Source organism: Prinia subflava, chromosome 10 (assembly GCF_021018805.1).
Source record: "Prinia subflava isolate CZ2003 ecotype Zambia chromosome 10, Cam_Psub_1.2, whole genome shotgun sequence".
NCBI lineage: Eukaryota > Metazoa > Chordata > Aves > Passeriformes > Cisticolidae > Prinia > Prinia subflava.
The window spans coordinates 26,970,116-26,993,911 of record NC_086256.1 but is presented as its reverse complement, the minus strand read 5'-3'; the positions used below and the strand labels follow the sequence as shown (position 1 = coordinate 26,993,911).

The window sequence follows — 23,796 nt, the reverse complement described above, 5'->3', positions numbered from 1 at the left end:
TCCAGCAGCCCACCCTCTCCTGGGATGGAGGAGCAGGACCAGAGCTGGGGACAGCACGGAAAAGAGGGTTTGGGTGGGGAGAAACAGAAAACGGGGTGGCTGCAAGGATGCAGATGATGTTGGGCTGGTTGGGTACGAAGATGCAGATGGTGTTTGCCCCAGTAGATGCTACAGGATACTGGCACAGCCACGGGGAAAAGCTGCAAGGTGACCCGTGGCAGGGGGTCTGGCTGTGTGTGGTGGGAAGGGGAGGAGATGCTGTCCCTGCTGCACCTGGCAGATAGGGCTTCTGGTCTTTAGTGCAAGGCTTTCCCTGAAGGGTGGTGTAGGATGCCAAGGTTTGGGGTGGCACGGTGCCAACCCCTCCATGACTACACTCAGTGTCCCCTGCAGCTGGCTCAGCATTCCTCAACCCCGAGGGGGACTCAGGGACGGAGGCAGACACCGATCCCCAGCTGACCTTCTACACGGACCCCTCACGGAGCCGGAGGCGCAGCCGAGGTGGGTGACGTGCCACCACCCTTCTGATTGCAGTTGCTTCTCTGGGTTTGGAGAGTTTGCATTGGCAAAAAGAGATGGAAACCCAATGGCAATCCCAGGCACCCGGCCCTGCTTTGCAGCAGGCTGCTGCTGCTCTCCGGTGGAGTTTCTCAGCAGAGGATGAAATACATCCTGATGTTGTGCTGGAGGCTTCTGCCGGGCACTGGTGTGTATTAATGAGTAACACGCTTCAAAGGCTGCCCCGCGCGTTCTCAGCACCGTGCACACACCAGAGATGGGAACAGCCTCGCTCCCCAGGCAGGAGCCCTGCCCCACTGCCCTGCACTGTCCCTTTGGGAGGTTTCCTCTTCCCAAGAGGAAAGTTAGTGTCTGTTTTCCTCGCTGAGCCTCGTTTGCTGGATGATGCCTTGTTTTTCTGGGAGTGGCAAGACTGGGAGCCATCTCCTTCAGCTGATGCTGGAAGGCTGATTCAGGCTTTGTCTCCAGCCAGTTTGTTTTCCACTCAGCTTCTTCAGCTGAAAGATTAAAAGTCAAAGACCTGCATGCCCTGAGCAGTTAGGGCTCTCTATTGCTCTTTCAAGAGCATCAATGATCCTGTTGTCGAGACAAAATTAACCCGAGTGAAGTGCCAAGAAGGAGTGGGGAAAATCAGGATACTGCATTTACCTTTTTTTCCTAATATTGCTGCTCTGCTTTAAAGCTCTGCTGCTGCAAAGTTCTCAGCATGCTGCACTGCAGGGTGTGGGAGAGCCAGGGCTCTGGGGGATCAGGGAGGTCTTGGTCACAGCGGGAGAGAGGGATGGAGACTCCCATGGCAAAGGCTGCTTCACGTTCCTCAAAGTCCAAAGCGATTCCATTCGATTTGACTGATGCTGGATTTCCGGGGGCTGGGCAGGGTCTCTGCATCCTGAAGAGCTGCACCCGAAGGCCTCCCTGGGTCCCTCGGGTGCCAGGTTTGACTGCACTCCCCTGTTTTGCAGTGGGGTCTCCCCGCAGCCCTGTGAACAAGACCACGCTGACGCTCATCAGTGTGACGAGCTGTGTCATCAGCCTGGTGTGCTCTTCCCACATGAACTGCCCCCTGGTCGTCAAGATCACCCTCCACGTCCCTGAGCACCTGATTGCTGACGGTGAGCACCCCAGGGGCTGAGCCACCCCCTCCTGCCCCACGGGAAGGTCCAGGGGAGCAGAGGGAAGGATGGACAGGATGGGTGCAGGACAGAGGGGACAGGCAGGGATGGAGGGCACCAGTGTGGGACAGAGGGAGTGGGATGGGATGGAGGGTATGGGTGGAAGAGAGGGGGATGGAGGGGTCCATGACAGAGGGGACTGGTGTGAGATGGAGGGTGCTGTGTTGGGAGCAAGGGATGGGGTGGTGCAGGGTGGAGGGGATAGGCACAGGACAGAGGAGAGAGACACAGGGTGGAGATGGCTGTTGTGGGACACAGGGCTTGCTGCAGGACAGGGGATGGGCATAGGGCCAAGGAGATTATTGTGGGTTGGATATGGGATTAAATGGACCATCATGGGATGAAGGACATTGTGGGACAGAGGGACCAGACCTCAGTGTGGGACCAAGGAGAGGGGTGTGGGATGGAGACGGCTGCTGTGGGACAGAGGGGAAAGGCACAGGATGGAGGAAGCTGCCATGGGATAGAGAAGTCAGGTATGGGATGGAGGGGGCTGCCATATGTCCCTCTTGTGGGACAGAGGGGACTGCTGTGGGACAGAGGGTGATGGAGTGAATGGGCTTGGGATGGAGGGATCCATCACAGGATGGTGGGAAACATCACGGTATCAATAGATGGTGTGCAAGGGCCATCATGGGATGGAGGGTACAGCAGGAGCATGGAGGGTACAGCAGGAGCATGGAGGGTACAGCGGGTGGAGGTTGCTGGCTCTGACTCCCCTGTCTCGTGGCAGGAAGCCGGTTCATCCTGCTGGAGGGGAGCCAGCTGGATGCCAGCGACTGGCTGAACCCAGCACAGGTCGTCCTCTTCTCCCAGCAAAACTCCAGTGGGCCCTGGGCCCTGGACCTCTGCGCCCGGCGCCTCCTGGACCCCTGTGAGCACCAGTGTGACCCCGAGACTGGTGAGTGCTCCTGAGGCTGGGGCCTCAGCCCAGCTGTGGTGGGAAGGTTCTTCCTCACCTTCACTGTGCAACAGGGAGCTGCTGGATGTCCTGGGGTGGCTGCAGCCTGCACTTGACAGGGAAGCCCATGGAAAGCTTCCCATGTGTGTTCTCCCATGTCCCTCACGTCCCTGTCCCCACAGGGGAATGTCTCTGCTATGAAGGTTACATGAAGGACCCTGTGCACAAGCACCTCTGCATCCGCAACGAGTGGGGAACGAACCAGGGGTGAGTGCTGGGCACGGGGTGTCCCCACACGGGCAGTGTGTGTCCTCACACGGGCAGTGTGTGTCTGTGTGTCCCCACACAGGGAGTGTGTGTCCTCACACGGGCAGTGTGTGTCCTCACACAGGCAGTGTGTGTCCCCACACAGGGAGTGTGTGTCCTCACACGGGCAGTGTGTGTTCTCACACGGGCAGTGCGTGTCTGTGTGTCCTCACACGGGCAGTGTGTGTCTGTGTGTCCTCACACGGGCAGTGTGTGTCCTCACACGGGCAGTGTATGTCCTCACACGGGCTGTGTGTGTCCCCACACGGGCAGTGTGTGTCTGTGTGTCCTCACACGGGCAGTGTGTGTTCTCACACGGGCAGTGTGTGTCTGTGTGTCCTCACACGGGCAGTGTGTGTCCCCACACGGGCTGTGTGTGTCTGTGTGTCCTCACACGGGCAGTGTGTGTTCTCACATGGGCAGTGTGTGTCTGTGTGTCCCCACATGGGCAGTGTATGTCCCCACACGGGCTGCTGGGCCTGCACAGCTCTTTACCACAGCTGTGCCAGCTTCTTGTGTGGCAGGGTCAGAGGCACCTGGGTGAACTGTGGGGTCAGCACACGGCTGGGTGTGCAGCAGGTCTGCGGGAGGTGAGGATTCCTGCTCTTTGAAATAATCAGGAGTGACGTGCAAGAGGCCATTGTCACATTTTACAGTAAAGACCCCCTGCAGAAGATCGAGGTTGTTCCTCCTGCCCTTGTGTGCGCTATCCTGTGCGTTGTGGGGCTTTTGTTTTGGGTGTGTGAGGCATCAGAGGAGGGCTGAGGTCCCCATTGAAAACTGGGAAAATGAAATGCTGTGATACTGTGGCTGAGGGAACAGGAGTCACGGTCTGCTCCACGCTTTACACATCTGGAGGTGCTAAAGGAAAATTTTCTGATGTTTCCGCAGCAATTTGGTGGTGGATTTCAAAAGCTCCCATCTCTCTGTGACCCTCAAGGGTGTGCTCCATCTGTCCCTCAACACTCCTGGGTTTGTGACGTGCAGCTGGGGCTTCCCAGGAATAGCTGGAGGTGGTGTGCAGACAGCCAAGACATCCCCAAACTCAGACATCCTACATGCAGCAGCACCTCCAAACCCCCTTTTTACCCCCCCTTATCTCATTACACCGCAGCTGGATTGGGGGAGGCCCTGCACGTGTCAGGATGCCCTCTCTGAAGTTATTAGTCTTCACAGTGGGAAGCGAAAATTCATCAAAGGCTGGGCTTGGCGCCTCCCCTGCCGTGCTGCTGTGCTGGGGGGTGCCAGCAGTGGGGGGCTGTCAGTGCAGCCCTGCTGTGTCCCTTTGAACCGGGACCCTGGAGAGAGCACTGCTGCTCCATCCCCAGCCCCCTCTCTGCTTTTTTATAATTTTAAAGGCAATTTAGCAATTAAACCTGGCATGGAGCACCAGCTGTGTTAGACCAGCTCTTGCTCTGGGTGCCCTGAGCCAGGGAGTTGCTGGTGGCACAGGTGGGGATGGGCTGTGGGGTTGGTGATGGTCCCCAAACCTCTGGCAGACACCACTGCTGGGGCAGGAAAATACAGGCAGAAATACAGCTCCCTGTCCCCTTTGTCCCCGGGGGCCATTGTCCAGCAGGAATGTCCCCAGCTACTCTGGGCCATGGGCTGGGGTGTGTGGGGGGTTATTCCCCTGCCAGGGATTTGCCTCTTTTGGGATGTGGTGTGTTTAGGAGTGTCTCACAGAAAGAGCCCACAGCCACATATGGCTTCGGTGCCAGCCTCGGCTTCCATCAGAGCAGTGTGCTGGGCCCACCACCTTGCAAAAATCAAATTGGCAAATAACTTTGTCCATCGAGGCTATAATAAAAATGCATAAGCACTGTGGAGAAGCATTTGCTTCCTGACCCTCTGCTTTTCCTTTGCTCCTGAGTGTGGGTCTGCAGCTTCACACTTTTCTTCCATGCACACTGCTCTTCTCCAGCTTTTTCCTGATTTAGCTGCTTCACTTTCTTAGGGGAAAGTGGACAAAAATATGCTGCTTTCAGGTAAATTGGGAAAAATATAGATGGTAACAAGCAGGGGAGAAGCCAAGGGTAAGAAGGACCAATACCTTCCTGAAGCCCCCTGGACCTGTTTGCATCTCCTGACCCAGCTTTAGTTTCAGCAATGCCCACTTGAAAGGTGCTCAGGACCTCCTCTGTTCCTCTGGGGGATTTGGGGCTGCTTTTTTAGACCTTTCTGCAGCCTGGTGCTCCCACAGGAGCCTTCTCTCTGCCTTTTCTCCTGCATCAGGATTCATACCTGGCCAGAGTACATCTTGTCTTGTGTTTCTTCTGATATACCAGAGTTGGCTATGACAAATTACGTGTAGCATTTCCAAAATATTTTTCTGTTTGGGGCAGAAAAACCTGGCAGTTCTCTTTTCCCCCAAGGTGCAACACATCCCCTGACCATGGTGGGGCTGTCCAAGTCCTTCTGCCCTTCTCTGGGCTCTCGAGAAGGCTCCAATGCTGCAGTGACACCATCCTTAGAAAACTCTCTCAAGCCTCTTGAAACTGGGGTCATTTTGTGTTTCTCCATTGAACTTGTCAGATTTTTGTTTCATAAAATAATGGTAGCAGCTGAAACCACACTTCACCATCCCTATCTGCAGCTTTCAGGGGTTTTAGGGGCTCTTGAAAGCATCTTCACACTAAGCATCGTGATGCCGAGGGCAGCTTGGTGTTTAATGAGGTTTTTTTTCCTTTTCTGCTATCTGTTCCTGATGTCCAGGTGCTGCTTAGTGCAGCTCTGCCTGGAAGGGTGATGGTGGAGGTCCCTTTTGCACAAACCTTTGGCTTCCACAAGATCATGACTGTGATGAAGTCTCTTTAGCCTAGGAGAACCATCTTGTCAGAGCCTGTTCAACTCAATAACTCGTAGCTGTAAGCTGGTATTTACGTTTTTGGGGGTAGAGGTGGAGCTGCCACGCTGTTTTTTGCTGGGCTCACCAGCTCACTCCCAGTTCCAGCCCAACCAGGTGGCCTGCAGGCTGGCCTGAAAGAGATGTCTGCAAATCTTCTGCTCTCTCCCCACATCCCAGGTGAGATCAGCAGTGCCTGAAACATTCCTGACATTGTCTGATATGCTCTGAACCCTCCAATATTGGAGTGATGTGCTGCTGACACGGGTCAGGCCCCAGAAAAACCACACTGGTGCTTGGTCAACAAAGCAGGATTTGCCAAATCCCTTGGCAATGGCTTGTTCTGGATATGACCTCCTCTGTTTTCCCCGGGTGGCCTTTTTATCTGAAAACTCATTTCAACCCTTTGGTTTAGATAGTTTTGCCGCTGGTTTGTTTTTATTTACAGTGGTGACAAGTTGACTCGGTGTCTGTTCTCTCAGCAGCATCTAATTTTGCCCATGAAGGCGAGCTCATCTTTGTACTTTATTGGTGATGGCAGTGAGGAGCTCTTTGTGCTGTGTGTATTTTGGGTACCAGGCTGAGATCCACGCCTCCGCACTGCATCTTTTACCCGACATGTCCGGACCCTAAATCTTCAGTTTTTCAAAAAAACCTCAGATCTTTTTGATCATGGGTAGCAGATACATTTGATCAGCTGCTTTTCTTTTCTTTTTTTTTTTTTTTTGTTTTTCAGTGTGTGTGTGTGCTGCTCTTTCCCTAAATCTTCAGATTTCTAAACAAATCTGTCTGGTGCTGTTTGTGTGCTCACAGTCTGTCTCCATGCTTTGATCTGCATTGTTAATTAGCTGCTTTTCGACTCTTACTCTAATGCTCCCTGAGGAGGATGCAGTTTCTAGCAATCCTACCAGCCACGCTTCATCTTTGCTCATCAGACCAGGTTTCTGCGGTCCTTTTTGCGGTATAACCTGGCCAAAAATCAAATCAGGGCATTCTGTCTTTAATTAATAAACTGTTACCCGCCTGCATTTGTTCATCCCAACCGTTGGATCCATTTCACACGTGGCTTTCCCCTCCCCATGTGCAGTTCCCTTTGCACTTTTCAGCCTCCCCCTAAGGAGTCCTTATCAATGTGCTCATTCAACTTGTAATGTGCTTCACCCTGGCCTGGGGAGGTTTTAAAGCAATTTAAGGTGATACAGTGAATGTGTCAGGCTGGGTGCTCTCATCCTGCTGTAACTGTTGGGAAACTGTCCCACTCCAGACCAGCACAGGACCCAAATTAGTGCCCTGCTCACCCAGCTCCTTTCCCTTTCCCTTTCCCTTTCCCTTTCCCTTTCCCTTTCCCTTTCCCTTTCCCTTTCCCTTTCCCTTTCCCTTTCCCTTTCCCTTTCCCTTTCCCTTTCCCTTTCCCTTTCCCTTTCCCTTTCCCTTTCCCTTTCCCTTTCCCTTTCCCACACAGATATTCCCGTCCTGGCATTGCACCTGCTCGTCTTATCCCATCCCACTGAAGTGACAAGGACAGCACTTTTTCTGCTTAAAGTTTTTATTTTTCTCTCTTTTCCCCCACACCCCTTTTCCTGCCTTGTGTTTTCCCTTGCCTCTCTCCATCCCCTGCTGTGTGCCTGGGCTCTGCGAGCTGCAGGACAGCCTGATGAAAAGCTCCTCGTTCTTTCGGATCCTTTCACCAACCCTCCGGCCCCCTCCCCGGCCTCGTTCTCCTCGAAGATTTACGGGCAGCCCCGGGAGAAGGCGCCGGCATTAGCATTTTTAATAAAGAGCTGCTTGCCAGGGCCGGCGGGGTGGGAGGGGAGCGGCATCGGCAGCTGGAACCCGAGCAGAGCTGTTGCAGAGAAAAGTGAACCCGGGAGGAGCCGCGGTGGGCACTGCCCACTGGAGGTGTCACTCGATGCCCCTGTGCCATCAGGGTGCCCACTTTGGGGTCCTGGGGTGCAGCAGGGGCTGTGGGGGTGCTCTGGGCTGTTCACCCTGGGCATGGCCATCCCTGTGCTGGGCACTGGTTGGAAACCCTGAAAGCACAGAGGGCCAGGGAACTGGGTGTGGTCACTCATTCCAGCGTGTGACAACTTTCTCCTCCAGTGACTTTTCAGTCACACTCCCATGCAGCAGTGACTCCCAGTCACTCTTTTCAGTCACGCTCCCGTGCAGCAGCTCCTTGTGCCTTCTGCTAAGACCTCTCCTGCCTCCTGCCAGCTCCCCTCACACCAGCTGCCCCAGGCTAGCTCATGGTGGTCACATCCTGCCAGCGCTGGGCTCGTTCCTCATCCCACCCTCCTGTCTGGAGGAGCTCTGCAGGCAGTGGGGACAAGCTGGAGCTCAGTTCCTGATGCCACAAGTCAGTCCTGGCCCCATCCCCTGGGGGCTGCAGTTTGAGCATGGCCCTGTTGAGCTGGTTCGAAGCATCACCAAACCAGTGCCAGGTTTGGAGGGCTTAGCAGGTGTTTTGTGAGCTTCCACTAAGCCCAGACATGGAGCAAAGAATCCAGATAATAATGGTCCATCTAGAAAAGCCAAGAGGGTTAAGATTGTCCTGGGGATCCACTGGCAGCACTTTGGCCTTGCTGGCTGAGTGTGGGGAGTTTTCTCATTCTCAGGTGCCCTGGTAATCCCCCATTTTGTTGTTTCAGATGCCTGCCTGAGTGCTGAGGCTTGCAAGAAGCTGAGAGCTGTCATTTCTGGCCCATTTAATCCAGCCTGAGCAGCTGCAGAGCTGCTGATCAGTCCCACTTTTCTTTGTGAGCTCTGAAGGCCCTGCAACCAAAATGCCCAACAAGAATAACCCAAACCAGAGCAGCGAGGTGCCCCCAGTGATGGCAGAAAGCAGGGAGGGGAGTGAGACATCCATGCAGGGAGGGACACATCCATGCAGGGAGGGACACATCCATGTGGGGAGGGAGGCAGCAGTGTGGGGAGGAAGGCAGCAGTGTGGGGACACTCTCAGAGGAAGGAGGAGGTGAAATGGTGACAAAAGGCAGCAAAAGGTGAGCCTGGGGGGGAGATGCTGCCCTGTCCTCTGCAGCAGAAGGCACAAGTCAGCCTGGGTGGAAATACCAGTGCTGAGCTTCTGGAGAGCTTCCTTGGAGGTGAGGATGCTTAAATATCTCTTGCTGAGCTCGAATTCTTGTATGGAGGACATCTCAGGGCCTTTCTGCAGAAGGTCCGCACAGCCCCAGTGGTACCTGGAAACACCAACTCTCCCTTGCCCTGTAGGGATGTAGCTGAAGGCTGAACATTGCATTTAAGGGGCTTTTTTTGACCCCAAGTAAGGGGAAAGTGTGGCAGGCTGGGGAGATGCCACACATCTTCCTTCCTGGAGCATGGAAACCTCTTCCCTGCATCAAAGTCATCATTGCTTTTTACAAGGGCATGTAGCATTCAGGCCAGGGGTAATGGGTCCAAACTGACAGAGGGCAGGTTTGATTACATATCAGGATGAATTTCTTCCCTGTGAGGGTGGGGAGGCCCTGGCACAGGGTGCCCAGAGGAGCTGTGGCTGCCCCATCCCTGGAAGTGACCAAGGCCAGGCTAGATGGAGCTTGGAGCAACCTGGGCTAGTGGAAGAGGGGTAGAATGAGATGATCTTTAAAGTCCCTTTCAACCCTGGCCATTCTGGGACTCTGTGATTACAAGAACTTTAGCCACATTTGGAAATTGCATCCTGGGTGGACACAGCATGGCTTGGGTGCTGATTCCAGTCTCCCAGGTGGGTCCAAATGCACTGGTTCTGTGTCCTGGGTGTGTTGACATCCATGGGCTCACAGATGTGCCACCAGGCAGAGGTCTGGCAGTCCCTGTGCTTCTACAGCACCTGCCCCAGCACTGAGCTCTGCTGCAAGCCAAGAGCAGCTCTCCACAGCCACTTTTCCCCCTGAGCTGATGGGGAACAATGCCTGGCTTCTCTACAGCCTCTGCCTTTGTTCCCAGCCTGATGTGCTCCTCAGAAGCAAGAATAAAACCCATCTGTGGGGGCACTGGCAGGTGGGGGAGTGGAGCATTCAAGGTGCTGGCGAGACACAAGGAGCACATCTCTTTCTGGATGAAGCTGACCTCATTCAAAGCAATCTGATTGTGGGCTGAATGTAATCCCCAGCTCGCAGCTGACCGGACAGGACACGGCATTGTATCCCGAGGAAGGAACGGGAACGCGTGCTCTAATCCTGCAGTCAGGGGTTTTTTAGTATTATTATTTTTTTGTCCTTGCTGAAATAACTTCAGATTAAGAATTAAACTGCTTGTGCAGGAGAGCTGTAATTGTCACGAGAGAAAATCCTTGGGCTTGTCACTGGCACCTGACACTCTTGACTCTGAATTTTAGCAGCAGTGATGTGATGGAATGGAAAATCTCCTCTCCCCAGCTCTGAGCTCTTGCAAAGGGGGTTTGGAGTTTTAGGGTTTGGGAGTGGGGTTCATGTTGCCTGATTCACAGCCCTCCATGGCTGGGTCTCTTGTTTGTCTCACTCTGCAAGGGATGGTCTGCAGCAGGACTGTGCTGCTGGGGTCTCATGTCCCAGAGGTGTCACGGCCATGGGTGTCCCACTGGAAGGCACCAGCCTCCAAATCTCAGTGGCTCATCACTCATCATCACCCTGTGCTATCTATGACAGCAGGGGTGGAGGGGCTGGGGCCACCAGCTCTCCAGCTTGGCTTGCTTGGCTCCAAGCTTCTACCTTGTCTTCCAGCCCACTTTGCAAAGCTCCCCCTCCTGGAACAGTGAAACACGAGGGTAATAAGGTGGTTAATAAGGTGGTGAAAGTGGGGTCCCAGACTTGATGTGCTCCCTGGCAAAAGCCTCACAGAGAAAGGGTTCAGCTGCGGTTTGGTTTCCTTTTTGCAATTCAATAGCTGTGATGCAAATCCCTAAAACAGGACCAGGCAGGTGGTACTGAGCATGAAGGGATGGCTGGAGTGCACTGAACCCCAGAATAACACATGCAACACACCACTGGCCTATAGGCAGGTTGGGGCTGGGATGAGAATCTGATGTTGTAGGGACCCCAAAATTAAGATCTTGGATCTGAGGCTATTTTATCTTGTTGTCCTGGCCACCCTAGGAATCATCCTGCCCTAGGATCCTTCTGCCTGTGGGTTGTGGGGTGAGCAGGGGCAGCATTTTGGGCTGTGAGCAGCAGTGGGGACACGGTGCTGGTGTGATGCTGGTGATGGTTTCCTTTCCAGGCCTTGGCCATACACCATCTTCCAGCGTGGCTTTGACTTGGTGCTGGGCGAGCAGCCCTCTGACAAGATTTTTCGGTAAGTGCTGAAGGAAACCTGCTCAGCACATTTTGGGGCTTTAATACGACCCAGGGCATACAGGCATGCAGGTAGCCCGGCTGGCAGGGCTGAGCACAGCTGTGCTGTGCCACCTCCTGGGGACTTGAGAGCATGGCTGGGAGGATCCCCCTGCAGCTGACATGTGGGTGCTGCATACCCAGCAGTCAGTTCCTCCTCTCTGTCCGTGGGGAGAGGGAGTTTTAGGCTCCGAAGGAGGGTTTCTTTGGAAAGTTACTTAAGTTACATGCAATTTGGGGAATCATTGGGCATATTTGGAGGAGCCACCCCAGTTTACACTGCCCGCACACCTTCATTTGGGGGCTGGCATCCCTGCAGATGAGCAGGGAGGTTCAAGGGCTTGGATTTGGGCAGAGATAAGCTTCCAGGCTCAGCGTTTCCCTCTGTGCCAGCCTTTGCTGCTCTCCCTGGCAGGTTCACCTACACCTTGGGGGAGGGCATGTGGCTGCCCCTGAGCAAGAGCTTCGTCATCCCACCGGCCGAGCTGGCCATCAACCCCTCAGCCAAGTGCAAGACTGACATGACGGTGATGGAGGATGCAGTGGAGGTCAGGTAGGTGTGACAGCAGGGTGAGGGAGTTCAGGAGGGGCTTCAGCAAACAGAGCTGGGATCCCCATCCCTCGTGTTGCTGGTGGAGATTAGTGCAGCTGTTAACCTGCCCCTCTTTAGTCCTGCAAAGCTGAGCCTTTGGCAATGTTCCTCCTCATCTGAGTTGCTCCTGCACCCTTCTAAAAGCTTGGCTGCCATCCAGTTCACTGTCAGGCGGAGGAAAGCCTGAGCTCTGGAAAAGCCCGTGCAGCAGCCACGGTTGTGCACACGTCCACAGCGTCTCATTGAGGCAGTGACACGTCTCCTCTTCCCCCTCCTCACAGGGAAGAGCTGATGACCTCCTCCTCCTTCGACAGCCTGGAGGTCCTCCTGGACTCCTTCGGCCCCGTTCGTGACTGCTCCCGGGACAACGGGGGCTGCAGCAAGAACTTCCGCTGCATCTCGGACCGCAAGCTGGACTCCACGGGCTGCGTGGTGCGTGGCCCCGGGGAGCTGCCGGCCTCCCTCGGTGGGAGCAGGGAAGGGGAGGCCACACAGGGAGTCCCTCCTCCCTCACTGTCGCTTCGGGGTGGATATTTTGAGGTTGATTTTGTGGCAGGAAGATGTTTTTGGGCTGGCATCTCCTCTGTTGCTGCACACACACACACACCAGGCAGTAAGAGTCCATCTGTTTGGTGGCGGTGTGGAGGCTCCATGTCACTCATGTGTGTGCCCTGTCACCACCACAGCTGCTCTGCCTCAGATTGGGGGGTCTGTGGGGCTGGGTGCAGTGTCACCAGAGCTGGGCATCGGGGTGAAGAGGCTGTGAGTGTGGGGCAGAAAGGGCAGCACTGCTTTGTCAGTCACTGGAGCTGGCATGCTGGAGAGTGGGGTTGATACCAGCACATTGCCTTGGTGGGGGATGGCTTGGAGGGCTCCCACCTCAGGGGATACACTCCTGAGGGCTGCAAAGAGGCTTTGGTGCAGGAGGAGCATCTGCAGCTGTGGATGGTGCTGCTGCTGCCCTTCCTGCAGCACTGCTCAGGCTGAAATTTGCAGCGGACAGCAATGCTGGAGCCCTGCCCTCCACCTCAGCCCCAGAGACAGATTTCTTCCCGGGGGTTTTCAGCTCTCACTTCCCCCCCAGTGCCCGGCGGGCCTGAGCCCCATGAAGGACGGCACGGGCTGCTATGACCGCCACGTCGGCGTGGACTGCTCCGACGGCTTCAACGGGGGCTGCGAGCAGCTGTGCCTGCAGCAGATGGTGCCCCTGCCCGAGGACCCCCTGCTCTACAACATCCTCATGTTCTGTGGGTGAGTGACCTCCCTGGGCACCCCCGGAGTGCCGCTGTCCATTGCTGCTGCCGCCCTGAGCTGGCAGCGCTGGGGTGGAGGGGGTCTCCCCTGTTCTGGTGGCTGTCCCCGGGGTGGAGGGGGTCTCCTCTGTTCTGGTGGCTGTCCCCGGGGTGGAGGGGGTCTCCTCTGTTCTGGTGGCTGTCCCCGGGGTGGAGGGGGTCTCCCCTGTTCTGGTGGCTGTCCCCAGGGTGGAGGGGGTCTCCTCTGTTCTGGTGGCTGTCCCCGGGGTGGAGGGGGTCTCCTCTGTTCTGGTGGCTGTCCCCGGGGTGGAGGGGGTCTCCTCTGTTCTGGTGGCTGTCCCCGGGGTGGAGGGGGTCTCCCCTGTTCTGGTGGCTGTCCCTGGGGTGGAGGGGGTCTCCTCTGTTCTGGTGGCTGTCCCCGGGGTGGAGGGGGTCTCCTCTGTTCTGGTGGCTGTCCCCGGGGTGGAGGGGGTCTCCTCTGTTCTGGTGGCTGTCCCCGGGGTGGAGGGGGTCTCCTCTGTTCTGGTGGCTGTCCCTGGGGTGGAGGGGGTCTCCTCTGTTCTGGTGGCTGTCCCCGGCGCTGAGGGGCTGCAGCTGACCCCTGCTGGCTCCCCAGGTGCATCGAGGACTACAAGCTGGGCGCGGATGGGCGCTCGTGCCAGCTGATCTCGGAGTCGTGCCCCGAGGCGGGGGACTGCGGCGAGCCCCGCGAGCTGCCCATGAACCAGACGCTCTTCGGGGAGATCTTCTACGGCTACAACAACCACTCCAAGGAGGTGGCACCCGGGCAGGTGCTCAAGGGGACCTTCAGGTGAGCTGCAGACAGGGGAGGGGACCCCAGCAGGGTCAGGCCTCACCGTCCTCTCCAGGAAGAAGGCATGGGAAGGAGCCTGGGGCTGGACCCTAGCAGACTGCCTGGTCCATTCATGTCTGGCTTTGATGTGCAGAAGATGGAGGGACTGGCAGGGAGGGTGCATCTGTCACTTTCCACCAAGACCACACATCTTTTTATCTGTGCCTGAAGGAAAGGAGAAGTGCCAGGTGTTCTGTGGGGATGAGTCACTTTTTGGTGGGGATGATCCCAGTTGTTTGCTGTTCCCTCCAACCTTGCTCTTCTCTCTGCAATTAACTTCCAGGCAGAACAACTTTGCCCGGGGCCTGGAGCAGCAGCTGCCGGATGGGCTGGTGGTGGCCACAGTGCCCTTGGAGAACCAGTGCCAAGAGGAGCTCTCTGACCCCACGCCCGACCCTGAGTTCCTCACTGGTGAGTGAGTGCAGAAGGATCCATGTCTCTCCCAGTGAGGAGATTAACTGGAGTGTAAAAGCTCAAGCTTTTACCCATCAAATATTTGGGGCATTTGCAAAGGGGGTTTTTTTTGTTTGTTTGTTTGGGTTTTTTTTGGGGTTTTTTTAAGACAGAAAAGATTTTCCAGCTCCCTTTGATTTCTTTGCTGATAGCATTCAAAACCCAGTGCCACCAAACCAAAATTTTTTGGTTTGCCGTGCCAGAGCATCATGGACCATGAGTGACAGGTTTTCATGGGTTCCTAGACAGCCTTCAAGGATTTGCCTTTTTTCCAAGTTGCCAGTACTCATAAATAGCCTCCGTTTCCTTGCTGTTTGTTGCTGTTGGCTGAAATGGCCCAGACATTGAGGAGCTACTGAGCACAGGATGTGGCTAGTAAGGTGTTTTGATCTCATAGGAGACCTTGTGCCTTCCCTTTGTGTGGCAGAGCTTTCAGGAGGATTTTGGGAAACAGCCATGGACCGTATCCAGGGTCTGGTGGATGCTGTTTGCCCTGACAGGGTGCATGGCAATGAAGGTGTGTGTGCAGGCAGATTCAGCAGGGAGGAGGGTGCTGGTGGGTCTTGGGGGGCTGAGCTTCCCCAAGGGAGCTGGATGGGTGGGTCACTCCTGCTTCCCTGGGGATGCTCAACCCTGCCTGGAGGTGCTGGAGGACACCTGCCTCCCAGTGGGGCTCTCCTGCCTGTGACATGGTTACACGGATGTAAGGAAGGCACTGCCACCACAGCCCCAGCATCACAGCAGTGTCGGTGGGACTGGGACTTCACTGGCAATTAATGCTGGGGAGGTAAAAGCCAGTAAATTATCCTATTCATTTCCCACTGCTCTGCTGGCTTTGTGGCTGATTAAGGGAAGCAAAAAAAAAAAGGGGGAAAAAAAGGAAAAGAAGTAAAATATTCTCTGCTTGTCAGAAGCTTGGCTATCGCTGTGAATACATGAGAGGCAGAGCTGCTGAGTAAGGAAGGGCTGTTTTTGCATAAACACTTTGCAGGGAAGAGCAAGGCTTTGAAGCTGTCGGCAGCAGCCAGCACTGAGGAGAGAGGCGCTGGAAGGCAAAGGATCTTATCCTGCTTATACTCTGCCTTCAGGACTTGTTACAGAGGGGGGGATGCCCACTGTTATCCTCCTGAACTCCTGCTGGGTGCCTGTAGCAGCAGAGTTTGCCGCTGCGCTGCCGAGCGGAGGCGAGACGTGCTGGCTGTGTGCCACTGGAGCTGCCAGGGAGGAGGTGGCCTGTCCCAGCATCCTGTTGTGGCACCCTAGGGATGCTCTGGCCACCAAATTCAGAGCCATGACCATCCTTCAGTTCCTCTGTCTGTGGCTCAGTGGCCTCTCTGTCCCTCTGCTCATGGCAGCTGCACTGCTGTGTGCCTTGGGTGCCCAGCCCAGGTCTCCGTGAATTCCTGGCTTCTGTAACTCACAGCTGAACGGCTGAAGAACGGGATGTCTTTGAAGGAGAAGGACAAACCCTGGGTCCTGTTCAGCCCCGGCATTGCCATGATGTCCTGAGGGAGCATTAGCACCGACAGGCCAGCGATTTCTCCGTCCATCTGCTGCCCACTCAGCTCAGTCCTGGCCGAAGGGGACCCAGGGCCCCTTGGCCGGTCGCACTTGGGCACGCGTGGCGTGACGGTGACCGTCCCCAGGCCTGCAAACAGCTCGTTAAAAAGCCCTGCTCTCATTAGTGACATAATTAGCACACCTGGGCATGCCTTGGGAGTGGGCACTGGGAAGGAAGCAGGAGGGGCTGCAGGAGGAGGCTCATTATCTTCCAGCCCCGGATGGCAGGATGAAACAAGCCTATGTGTTTTCCATCAAAGCCATCATTTTAATTGCTGGGCACCACCTGACCCTCAGCTCTGAATGCCTCCCTGGGGGCATGCGGTGTGTACAGAACCCTTTTCCCTGGCTTTTTCCCACCTTGCTGGCTGTGTTGCCCAAGGCAGGAAGGGCTGCAGCCGTTCCCATGGTGAGGTATTGCTCAGCAGGGGCACTGAGTCCCTGTGTCCTTTCTCTGGCAGGGATGGTGAACTTCAGCGAGGTGTCTGGGTACCCCCTCCTGCAGCACTGGAAGGTGCAATCTGTCATGTACCATGTCCGGCTCAACCAGATGACCATCTCCCAGTGTAAGTGTGCAGGGACAGGGGGAATAAGGGGGGAAAAGATGGCAAGAGGTGACAGCCTTCTGCTGGCAGGTGATGGGCTCAAAGGCTGGTTGTCCATTGCAAGTGCATAGAGAGGTGCCAAGGGCTTGGTGGGCTCTGGGAACTGAGCATTTCCTCCATCTCCTTCCCAGCCTTCAGCAATGCACTCCACTCTCTGGACGGAGCCACCTCCCGTGGAGATTTTGTGGCGCTGCTGGACCAGTTTGGCAACCACTACATCCAAGAGGCAGTGTACGGCTTTGAGGAGTCCTGCTCCATCTGGTATCCCAACAGGCAGGTCCAGAGGCAGCTCTGGCTGGAGTATGAGGACATCAGCAAAGGTAGGAGCTTGTCCTTGGTAAGGGTACTCGTGGCCACGCCATGGGAGTGGGCAGCAGGGTTTGCTTTTGGCATAGCAAGGAGGGTACCCAGCCTGTGTCAGCGCTGTGTACCACGTCATCATCTCACACCCTGCTCTTGCACCCCTTGAAGCCAGCCAGAGGATTCTCCAGGCCAAAAAGGAAGATCAATACCCCAGCCCCAGGGAGATGAAAGACAATGCACCAATCCCACCAAGCCATCCTGCCTCATTCTGGACTTGTTGTCTCTAGTCTTATTCTTTCCTTCCTTTTGTCTCTGCCATATCTATCCTCTTCCACTTGCATCCTGCAGTCAGACTTCTCTCCCTCCAATGTGTTTCCTTCTCCCAGACTGTCAGCACTGTGCTTTTAATGCCTGGGAACGACTTAGGAACTGGGGGGTTCATCATGGTGCAGGGGTATCTGGCACTGCTGCATCCCCTGCAGTGCCCTGGCTGCAGTGAGCTGTGGTGGATCCCCAGGGGAAGAGGTGGTGCCTGCTCTGAATGCCAGCTTTTCAAGAGCTGAGGCAGCCAAACTCCTGCCTGCTGCCATCTGTTCTCAGGACTGTGGCAACTTGGTCTAGTGGAAGGTGTCCCTGCCCACGGGAGGAGACTGGAACGAGGTGGTCTTCATTGTCCCTCCCCTTCCAAACTGTTCTCAGATTCTGTGATTCCACACTCTCCTGCGCTGGCCTCAGCAAAGCTGCCTGCAGGTGTTTTCCTGCCTATGCTGGGGATGGTGGGTTGCGGCATCCAGGGTTGGGCAGCACACAAGAGCCAGGTCCCCAGACTGGACATGGGGAATGCTGAGCAGAGCTGCTGCTTTATAGATGACCTTGGTTTGCTGTTCCTGCCCAGGAATTCCCAGGTGCACGCAGTGTGAGCTTGGAGCTCACAGGCACCACAATGGATACATCATTTCCATCTTGAAGCTTCATAATTCTCAGTATTGGCACCAGCCTGTGGTCCTGCTCTTGCTATGTCCCAGCCACAGACATTTATTATCTCCCCAAGGCTCATGTGTGGGAAGGGCTTCTTTCAAAGCCTGAGTCTGCATCCTGTGGGCTCAGGTCTCCTGGAGCCTGGACTTCTTCACAATCCCACCTGGAAAAGTACAGCACCGGTGCTGTTTGGCTGTAGGCTGTCTCCAGATGTAGCACCTCTTGATTGCAAGTACTTCTTTTTTTCTGCTGCAATTTCCTCCTCTTTGATTTTTGTGCTTGGAGGCTTTTCAGGTCTGGCAGCCTTTTTCCACCCACAGTATCACATTTAGGTTTCACTCTGGCACCTGCCACTTTCCTTCCTTTGCTTTTTGTTTGCAAACGTCAGGGGCTGGATATCGATTGAGAAATTGCAAGAGACAAATCATTCCCTGGCTCCTCTGCTTTTCCTCAGTGCCTGCTAAGCTGCAATTCACAGGCAGCCTAAAGTGATCCATCTCCAGCTTCCTGGGGGAGCAGAGCAACACTTTTGTATCCCAGGTTTTGTTTTAACAGCCCTGTTTTCTTTGCAGGAGTCTCAAGGATGGGCTAGTGCTGGCCCATTTCTTCACAAATCCTATATGGAGATTTTCCTACTGATTCATGGATGTGGCCCATGGTGGCTCCCCACAGCAGCAAGCCTGTACCAAGTCACCACTGATGATGGCCTGAGCCTGCCCTGGGGGTGAGGCTTTGCCCAGTCATCCTTCAGCTTCCTCCAACCCCACCAACCATCTTCAGTGGTCCCTCTCTAGGTGTCTCTTTCTTCTGTATAAATCCAGGGACATCCTTTGGCAGGGATTCTGTGTGAAAAGCAGTTTCCCTTCATGGCAAGGCTTGCCATGGCAGGGTGATGCTACCCAGGGCACGGCAGTGATGGGCAGATTTTACCTTTTTGACTTCTGTGCAGGGACTGCTCCTCTTGTGCTGAAGTGTTTCCTGCTGTGTAGGGCCAGCAGGGCTTTTGCAGGAGGGTGGTTTGGCAGGTGTCTTTGGTGGGGAGTCGGTGTGAGGTGAAGGTGCCCAGGCAGGTCCTGCAGGAGTCTCCAGCCGCATGAAGGAGGCTCCCTCTCGTGGGGACCTGCTGTAAGGGTGATCTGTCCCGCTCCAGGTGTAGGGATGGGGCTGGGGAAACTGAGGCACTGGGAGACCGGAGGACCTGCAACCACAGAGGTGGGCTTGCCAGTCCTGATTCCTCCTCTGAAGACCAATATTTCATCCTTACAAAGCAAACAGCTCTGAAGGATACAAGGAGTTTTTTGGAAGCAGTGCCTCTCTCCTGGGCGGAAGGCAGAGCTCTACGCCCCTCCATTCCATTACCAATGGCTTGCCACCCACCCTGGTGTCACTTTTTTCCCCCCTTGTCCAGGCAACTCCCCCTCGGACGAGTCAGAGGAGCGGGAGCGGGACCCGAAGGTGCTGACGTTCCCCGAGTACATCGCCAGCCTGTCCGAGTCTGGCAGCCGGCGCGTGGCCGCGGGCGTGCGGATGGAGTGCCAGAGCCGCGGGCGCTGCCCCTCGTCCTGCCCGCTCTGCCACGCCGCCGCCGGCCCCGACCTGCCCGCAGAGCCCGTCCTGCTGGAGGTCACCAAGGCAGCGCCCCTCTACGAGCTGGTCACCAACAACCAGACCCAGCGGGTGAGCGGCCGCGGGCTGGGGGTGACGGAGCGGGCAGGAGGGGTGGCAGGACGGCGTTGTGGCTGTCTCTGGAGGCAGCTTGCCCTGATAGCATCGTGTCCAGCCCTGCTCTGGGACTGTGCTGAACCCGCCAGGGGGTGGATGAACACTGGCACAAATGGTGGTGGGATGGGAGCTCACCTGCCTGGTGCTCAAGCTCTTCTCCTGTCTCCCAGCTCCTGCAGGAGGCCACCATGAGCTTGCTGTGGTGCTCGGGCAGTGGGGATGTCATCGAGGACTGGTGCCGCTGTGACTCGAGTGCCTTCGGGGCTGACGGGCTGCCCACCTGTGCGCCTCTCCCACACCCCGTGTAGGTGCCCAGCCTGGCTTTTTGGTGTGATGGGTCTGTGGAGAGGTGGTGATGGCCAACAGTGTGGTGGCAGGAGGTGGTGGGGCTGAGTGCCTTTATGGGACAGGTTTGCAAGCTGATGGGTGACCTGGAAATTGGGCGGAGAGTACAGAGTTGCAGTGTCTTTTCTAAGGTCAGCTGAGGACTGCAGAGCTGGTTGTGGATCCACCTTGGTAAAGCAACCCTAGGGAAGGAGTCCTTTGGACCAACATGCCCAGAGCCAGGAGGGGAAAGGGAGGGGGAGAAATTTCTCTCTTGAGGTTGCTGTCTCCTGTGAGTTAATGGCTTTGAATCCCTTTTGTTGTGAGAGTAATGCAAAAATTGTCCCCCAGCCTGCGTCTCTCCACTGTCCATGAGCCCAGCAGCACACTGGTGGTGCTGGAGTGGGACCACTCGGAGCCCCCCATTGGGGTGCAGATCGTGGACTACCTCCTGCGTCAGGAGAAGGTCACCGACAGAATGGACCACTCCAAGGTGGAGACAGGTGAGTGGGGGCTCCACTGCTTCTCTGGGGACAGTGGGATGGAGATGTTAGAAGAGAGCCTCTTCTTTGTCTTTGCAAGGGGATGCTGCAACAAATCAAATATCCTGTGGAAGAGAGCAGCCCTTCTCCTGCCCACCACGCTGCAGAAAGGGGCAGCTCCATACCATAGGGATGAGCTTTTCTGGGAGAGCAATGGGTCCAACTTTCCACCAACACCATGCGTTAGCCTTGGTCCCCCTTTGCACCAGGCAGTGTGGCAGCAAGCACAGGCTCTCCCCAGCCCCAAGGGAGATGCCACCTGTGACATCACCAGTGGCACGTCCTCCCCTCTGTCCCTAGAGACGGTGCTGAGCTTCGTGGATGACATCATCTCTGGTGCCAAGTCCCCCTGTGCCATGCCAGCCCAAGTGCCTGACAGACTCTCCTCCACCATCTCCCTCATCATCCGCTGCTTGGAGCCCGACACCACCTACATGTGAGTGCCCTGTGCCCTGCCTGTGGCAGTGCTGGCATCCTGGCTGTGGTCACCCTGTTTGATGCTGCTGTATTTCCAGGTGGTCTCGGGAGCCCAGAGCTTGGTTTTTTTTCCCCTTCCCATCCAGGTTCACGCTCTGGGGAGTCGACAACACAGGGAGACGTTCCAGGTCAAGTGATGTGACGGTCAAGACGCCCTGCCCTGTGGTAGATGATGTGAAAGCTCAAGGTGAGATGCAGGGAGCTGCTGGACTGTGATGCTTGGGACAAGAGGGAGTTCCCCTTCCAGCATGTTCCTGTGCATGTCCTGTGTCCTGGCTGCAACACCTCCTTCACCCACAGTGGCCCAGGAGCTGCCACATGGTGTGGAGGGCTGGGATGGGGGGCTGCAGGAGGCACACGTCCTCTCTGAAAATAAAAGGGCATAAATGATGTTTCACTAACGCTACCTGATGGCGTCACCCATTTCTTAATTAGACCAAACTGTGGGAAGCTAACCTGGACTGAGTCCAGGGAATACCACCTAGTCTTTTGCTCCTCTATTGGTACCTTGCCCTGACACGATGTAAATCATAACTCAGTGGACACATCTTGGTTCTGGTCCTGGTTTCCCTAGAACTGAGCTTTAGCCCTGGTGGGCTTTATTCCCTATGCCTTTCCTTGCACCCCACTGAACACCCCCTGTCCTTCTGCCCAGAAATAGCAGACAAGATCTACAACCTCTTCAACGGCTACACGAGCGGCAAGGAGCAGCAGACAGCCTACAACACTCTGCTGGACCTGGGCTCCCCCAGCCTCCACCGAGTCCTTTACCACTACAACCAGCACTACGAGAGCTTTGGGGAGTTCACCTGGCGCTGTGAAGATGAGCTGGGGCCCAGGTAGGCTCGGGAGCTGAGTTGGCTCAGCAGGCAGGCCTGCCCACCAGCAGGCTTGTCCCTCATGGACAGTGGTCACCAGGAAGGCATCACTTCAGCAAATTTCATGATATGATGATGGGTGGTAGAGCTCAGAGTGTCACAGTGGTGTTTCTGTTTTGCTAGATGCTGTGCATGTGCAAGGACCATTAACATAGGACAAGGTGGAAAGTGGTTGATCATTGTCATCCCAATGTTGTTGTCCATCCCATCAGCCCTGTACTATCTCTAGAGACTGGCCTGACATGTTTATGCTGTGCAGAGTGGCAAAGGGATGGGATTCTCTTTCTTCCTTCGTGGCTGATGCCACAGGCAAAAAGGCAAGAAAAATAACACACCTTTGAGGGATGGAGATCAGATTCTGCTTTCTGCCTTTTCCTGGGCTTTGGCTTGAGCTGAATGCACCTCTGTGTGCTGAATTCTGTCAGCTTATGGTTCCCAGCAGGCAGAGGACTGACTTTAGGTCTGAATTGTGCATTTCCTCAGTTTTGATCCACATCTGTGGTTGTGTGACACAAGTGTTTTTGGTGCCCAGGCAGTGCTGAGCTGCCACAGCAGGTTTTGGAGGAGGTTGTCCTGAGCTCCTTCTGTCTAAAACAGTCTCTTTGTGTGCCTGAGTAAGCACCATGTCTTCTCTTCTGGCTTCTCCAGGTCACTGAAGCCCCCTCCAGCTGCCTGAGAATGTCCCAGGCTTGTGGAGATAGCCAGATGTTCCCTTCTCCCCATGTCCTTCAACATCTGCTTTAGTCTGCGTGGTTTCCCAGTAACACAGATGTTTCCAGTCAGTTTAGCAAGCTGGGCTGAGGGATTGCGTGGGCTGCAGTGGTGTTTCATAGCATCTGGGCTCCAAAGAACCAGAGCTGTGACCTCATCTGGAAATCAGGGTTGCTTTCAAATGTACGTCAACAAGAGCTCCTATGTATGAAATCCATGGCCTCCACCTTACACCGTGCCCCACACCTCCTCCTGCTGGTCTCACCACTGTCTGTCCAGCCCTGCTTCTCCAGGTGATCACTTGTGTACTTCTAGCAGAGGATAGGACATTCTCTGTGTACCTTCTCTGTCCTCCAGAGTCAGAGAGACTCAGCAAATAGCTTGTGCCTATCTTGCCCTTAGTGCCTTGGGCTTGTCTCCTGGTACAGCTTTGGTGGGAAACCCTGAGGAGCTCTCCATGCCCTGGAGTGGAGGTAGGGTCTCTTCTCCTTCCCCTTTTCCCATTTATGTCCTAAGGAATGTGAGCTCTTTGAAGCACAACCTCAAAGCTCAGTAGCAGCATTGCAGCACATGGAGCCTTTTCAGGGCAGAGGCTGCCAGCAGCTCCTCTGCCCAGGGCTGCCTCATTCCCCCGACACCGGGTGGGATCAGCGGGCTTGGACTCCAGTCTCACCTTTGTCTCGATCCCAGCTGTGGCGATGCCGCTCTGTCTCCGTTTCCAGACGTGAAATCCAGCCCTGCTTTGCACAGGCCATCTGACATCTGTTGTGGTGATTTGCATGAGGAGCACATAAAATTCCTTGCGTGACAGTCTGGAGTCGTCACAGAGCCGCTGCCATCCCTGAGGCTGAGCGTTGCCACTGCTGCTCCCTGCCCCAGCGAGGAGACCCAGGACCAGCCAGGGCATGGGGTGGAAGCTGCCTCCTCGAGCCCCGCCAGGCAGAGGTGCACTGCCATGGAGCAGCCAGAAACACCACTGAATTACCCAAATGATGCCACTTTCAGTGTGAATCTACGAGGCAGAGGGTTAACTGCACCCTCTGGAAATGCTGGAGCGCTTAGGGTAGGATGACGCAAGTTGCTGATGAAGTGTTTGCAGCTCGCACTCCTTGGAAAGAGGCATTCAGCAGCTGCAGCGGGCCCTGGTGATGACAAATCTTGGAAAGCAGACCTCCTGTTTGATCGTCTGCAAGGGCGAAGCACCCAGACTGGTGGTGACAGGGAAAATCACTTGCAGATGACATTATTTAGCCAGCAGACAGTGTTTGTTTGACTGTTGCTGATGCTCCTTTGAAGTTGTGGATGTGGACCCACGCGACTGACTCTACCATGTCCCTCCTCCTCCACGAGTCCAGGGCACCTCCTACCCTGCTCATTTGTGCTACACTCAGCTCCCTTCTTGGCAGTGCTGGCTGCTGGACTGAGGAAGCATAACTTGTTGTGAGTGCACAGATAACTTGTCTGAGGCTGCGGAAGCGAGTCACTCCCTCACA

The 23,796-nt window shown here is 55.5% G+C and overlaps 1 protein-coding gene across 1 annotated transcript in view; it reads left to right on the top strand.

Annotated features, from left to right (window-relative positions):
- The window catches only part of ASTN1 (astrotactin 1), a 48,122-nt gene extending 26,565 nt beyond the window's left edge, over positions 1-21,557 (top strand). Inside the window, exons 5-22 of the mRNA XM_063406549.1 lie at positions 394-501; positions 1,482-1,631; positions 2,425-2,592; positions 2,775-2,859; positions 10,940-11,014; positions 11,468-11,605; positions 11,926-12,076; positions 12,729-12,895; positions 13,514-13,708; positions 14,034-14,161; positions 16,225-16,329; positions 16,500-16,688; positions 19,058-19,326; positions 19,542-19,675; positions 20,047-20,198; positions 20,538-20,673; positions 20,801-20,901; positions 21,370-21,557. Coding sequence (XP_063262619.1) covers positions 394-501; positions 1,482-1,631; positions 2,425-2,592; positions 2,775-2,859; positions 10,940-11,014; positions 11,468-11,605; positions 11,926-12,076; positions 12,729-12,895; positions 13,514-13,708; positions 14,034-14,161; positions 16,225-16,329; positions 16,500-16,688; positions 19,058-19,326; positions 19,542-19,675; positions 20,047-20,198; positions 20,538-20,673; positions 20,801-20,901; positions 21,370-21,557 — 2,639 coding nt within the window. The remainder of the gene's footprint in view (positions 1-393; positions 502-1,481; positions 1,632-2,424; positions 2,593-2,774; positions 2,860-10,939; positions 11,015-11,467; positions 11,606-11,925; positions 12,077-12,728; positions 12,896-13,513; positions 13,709-14,033; positions 14,162-16,224; positions 16,330-16,499; positions 16,689-19,057; positions 19,327-19,541; positions 19,676-20,046; positions 20,199-20,537; positions 20,674-20,800; positions 20,902-21,369) is intronic.
- The last annotated feature ends 2,239 nt before the right edge of the window (positions 21,558-23,796 follow it).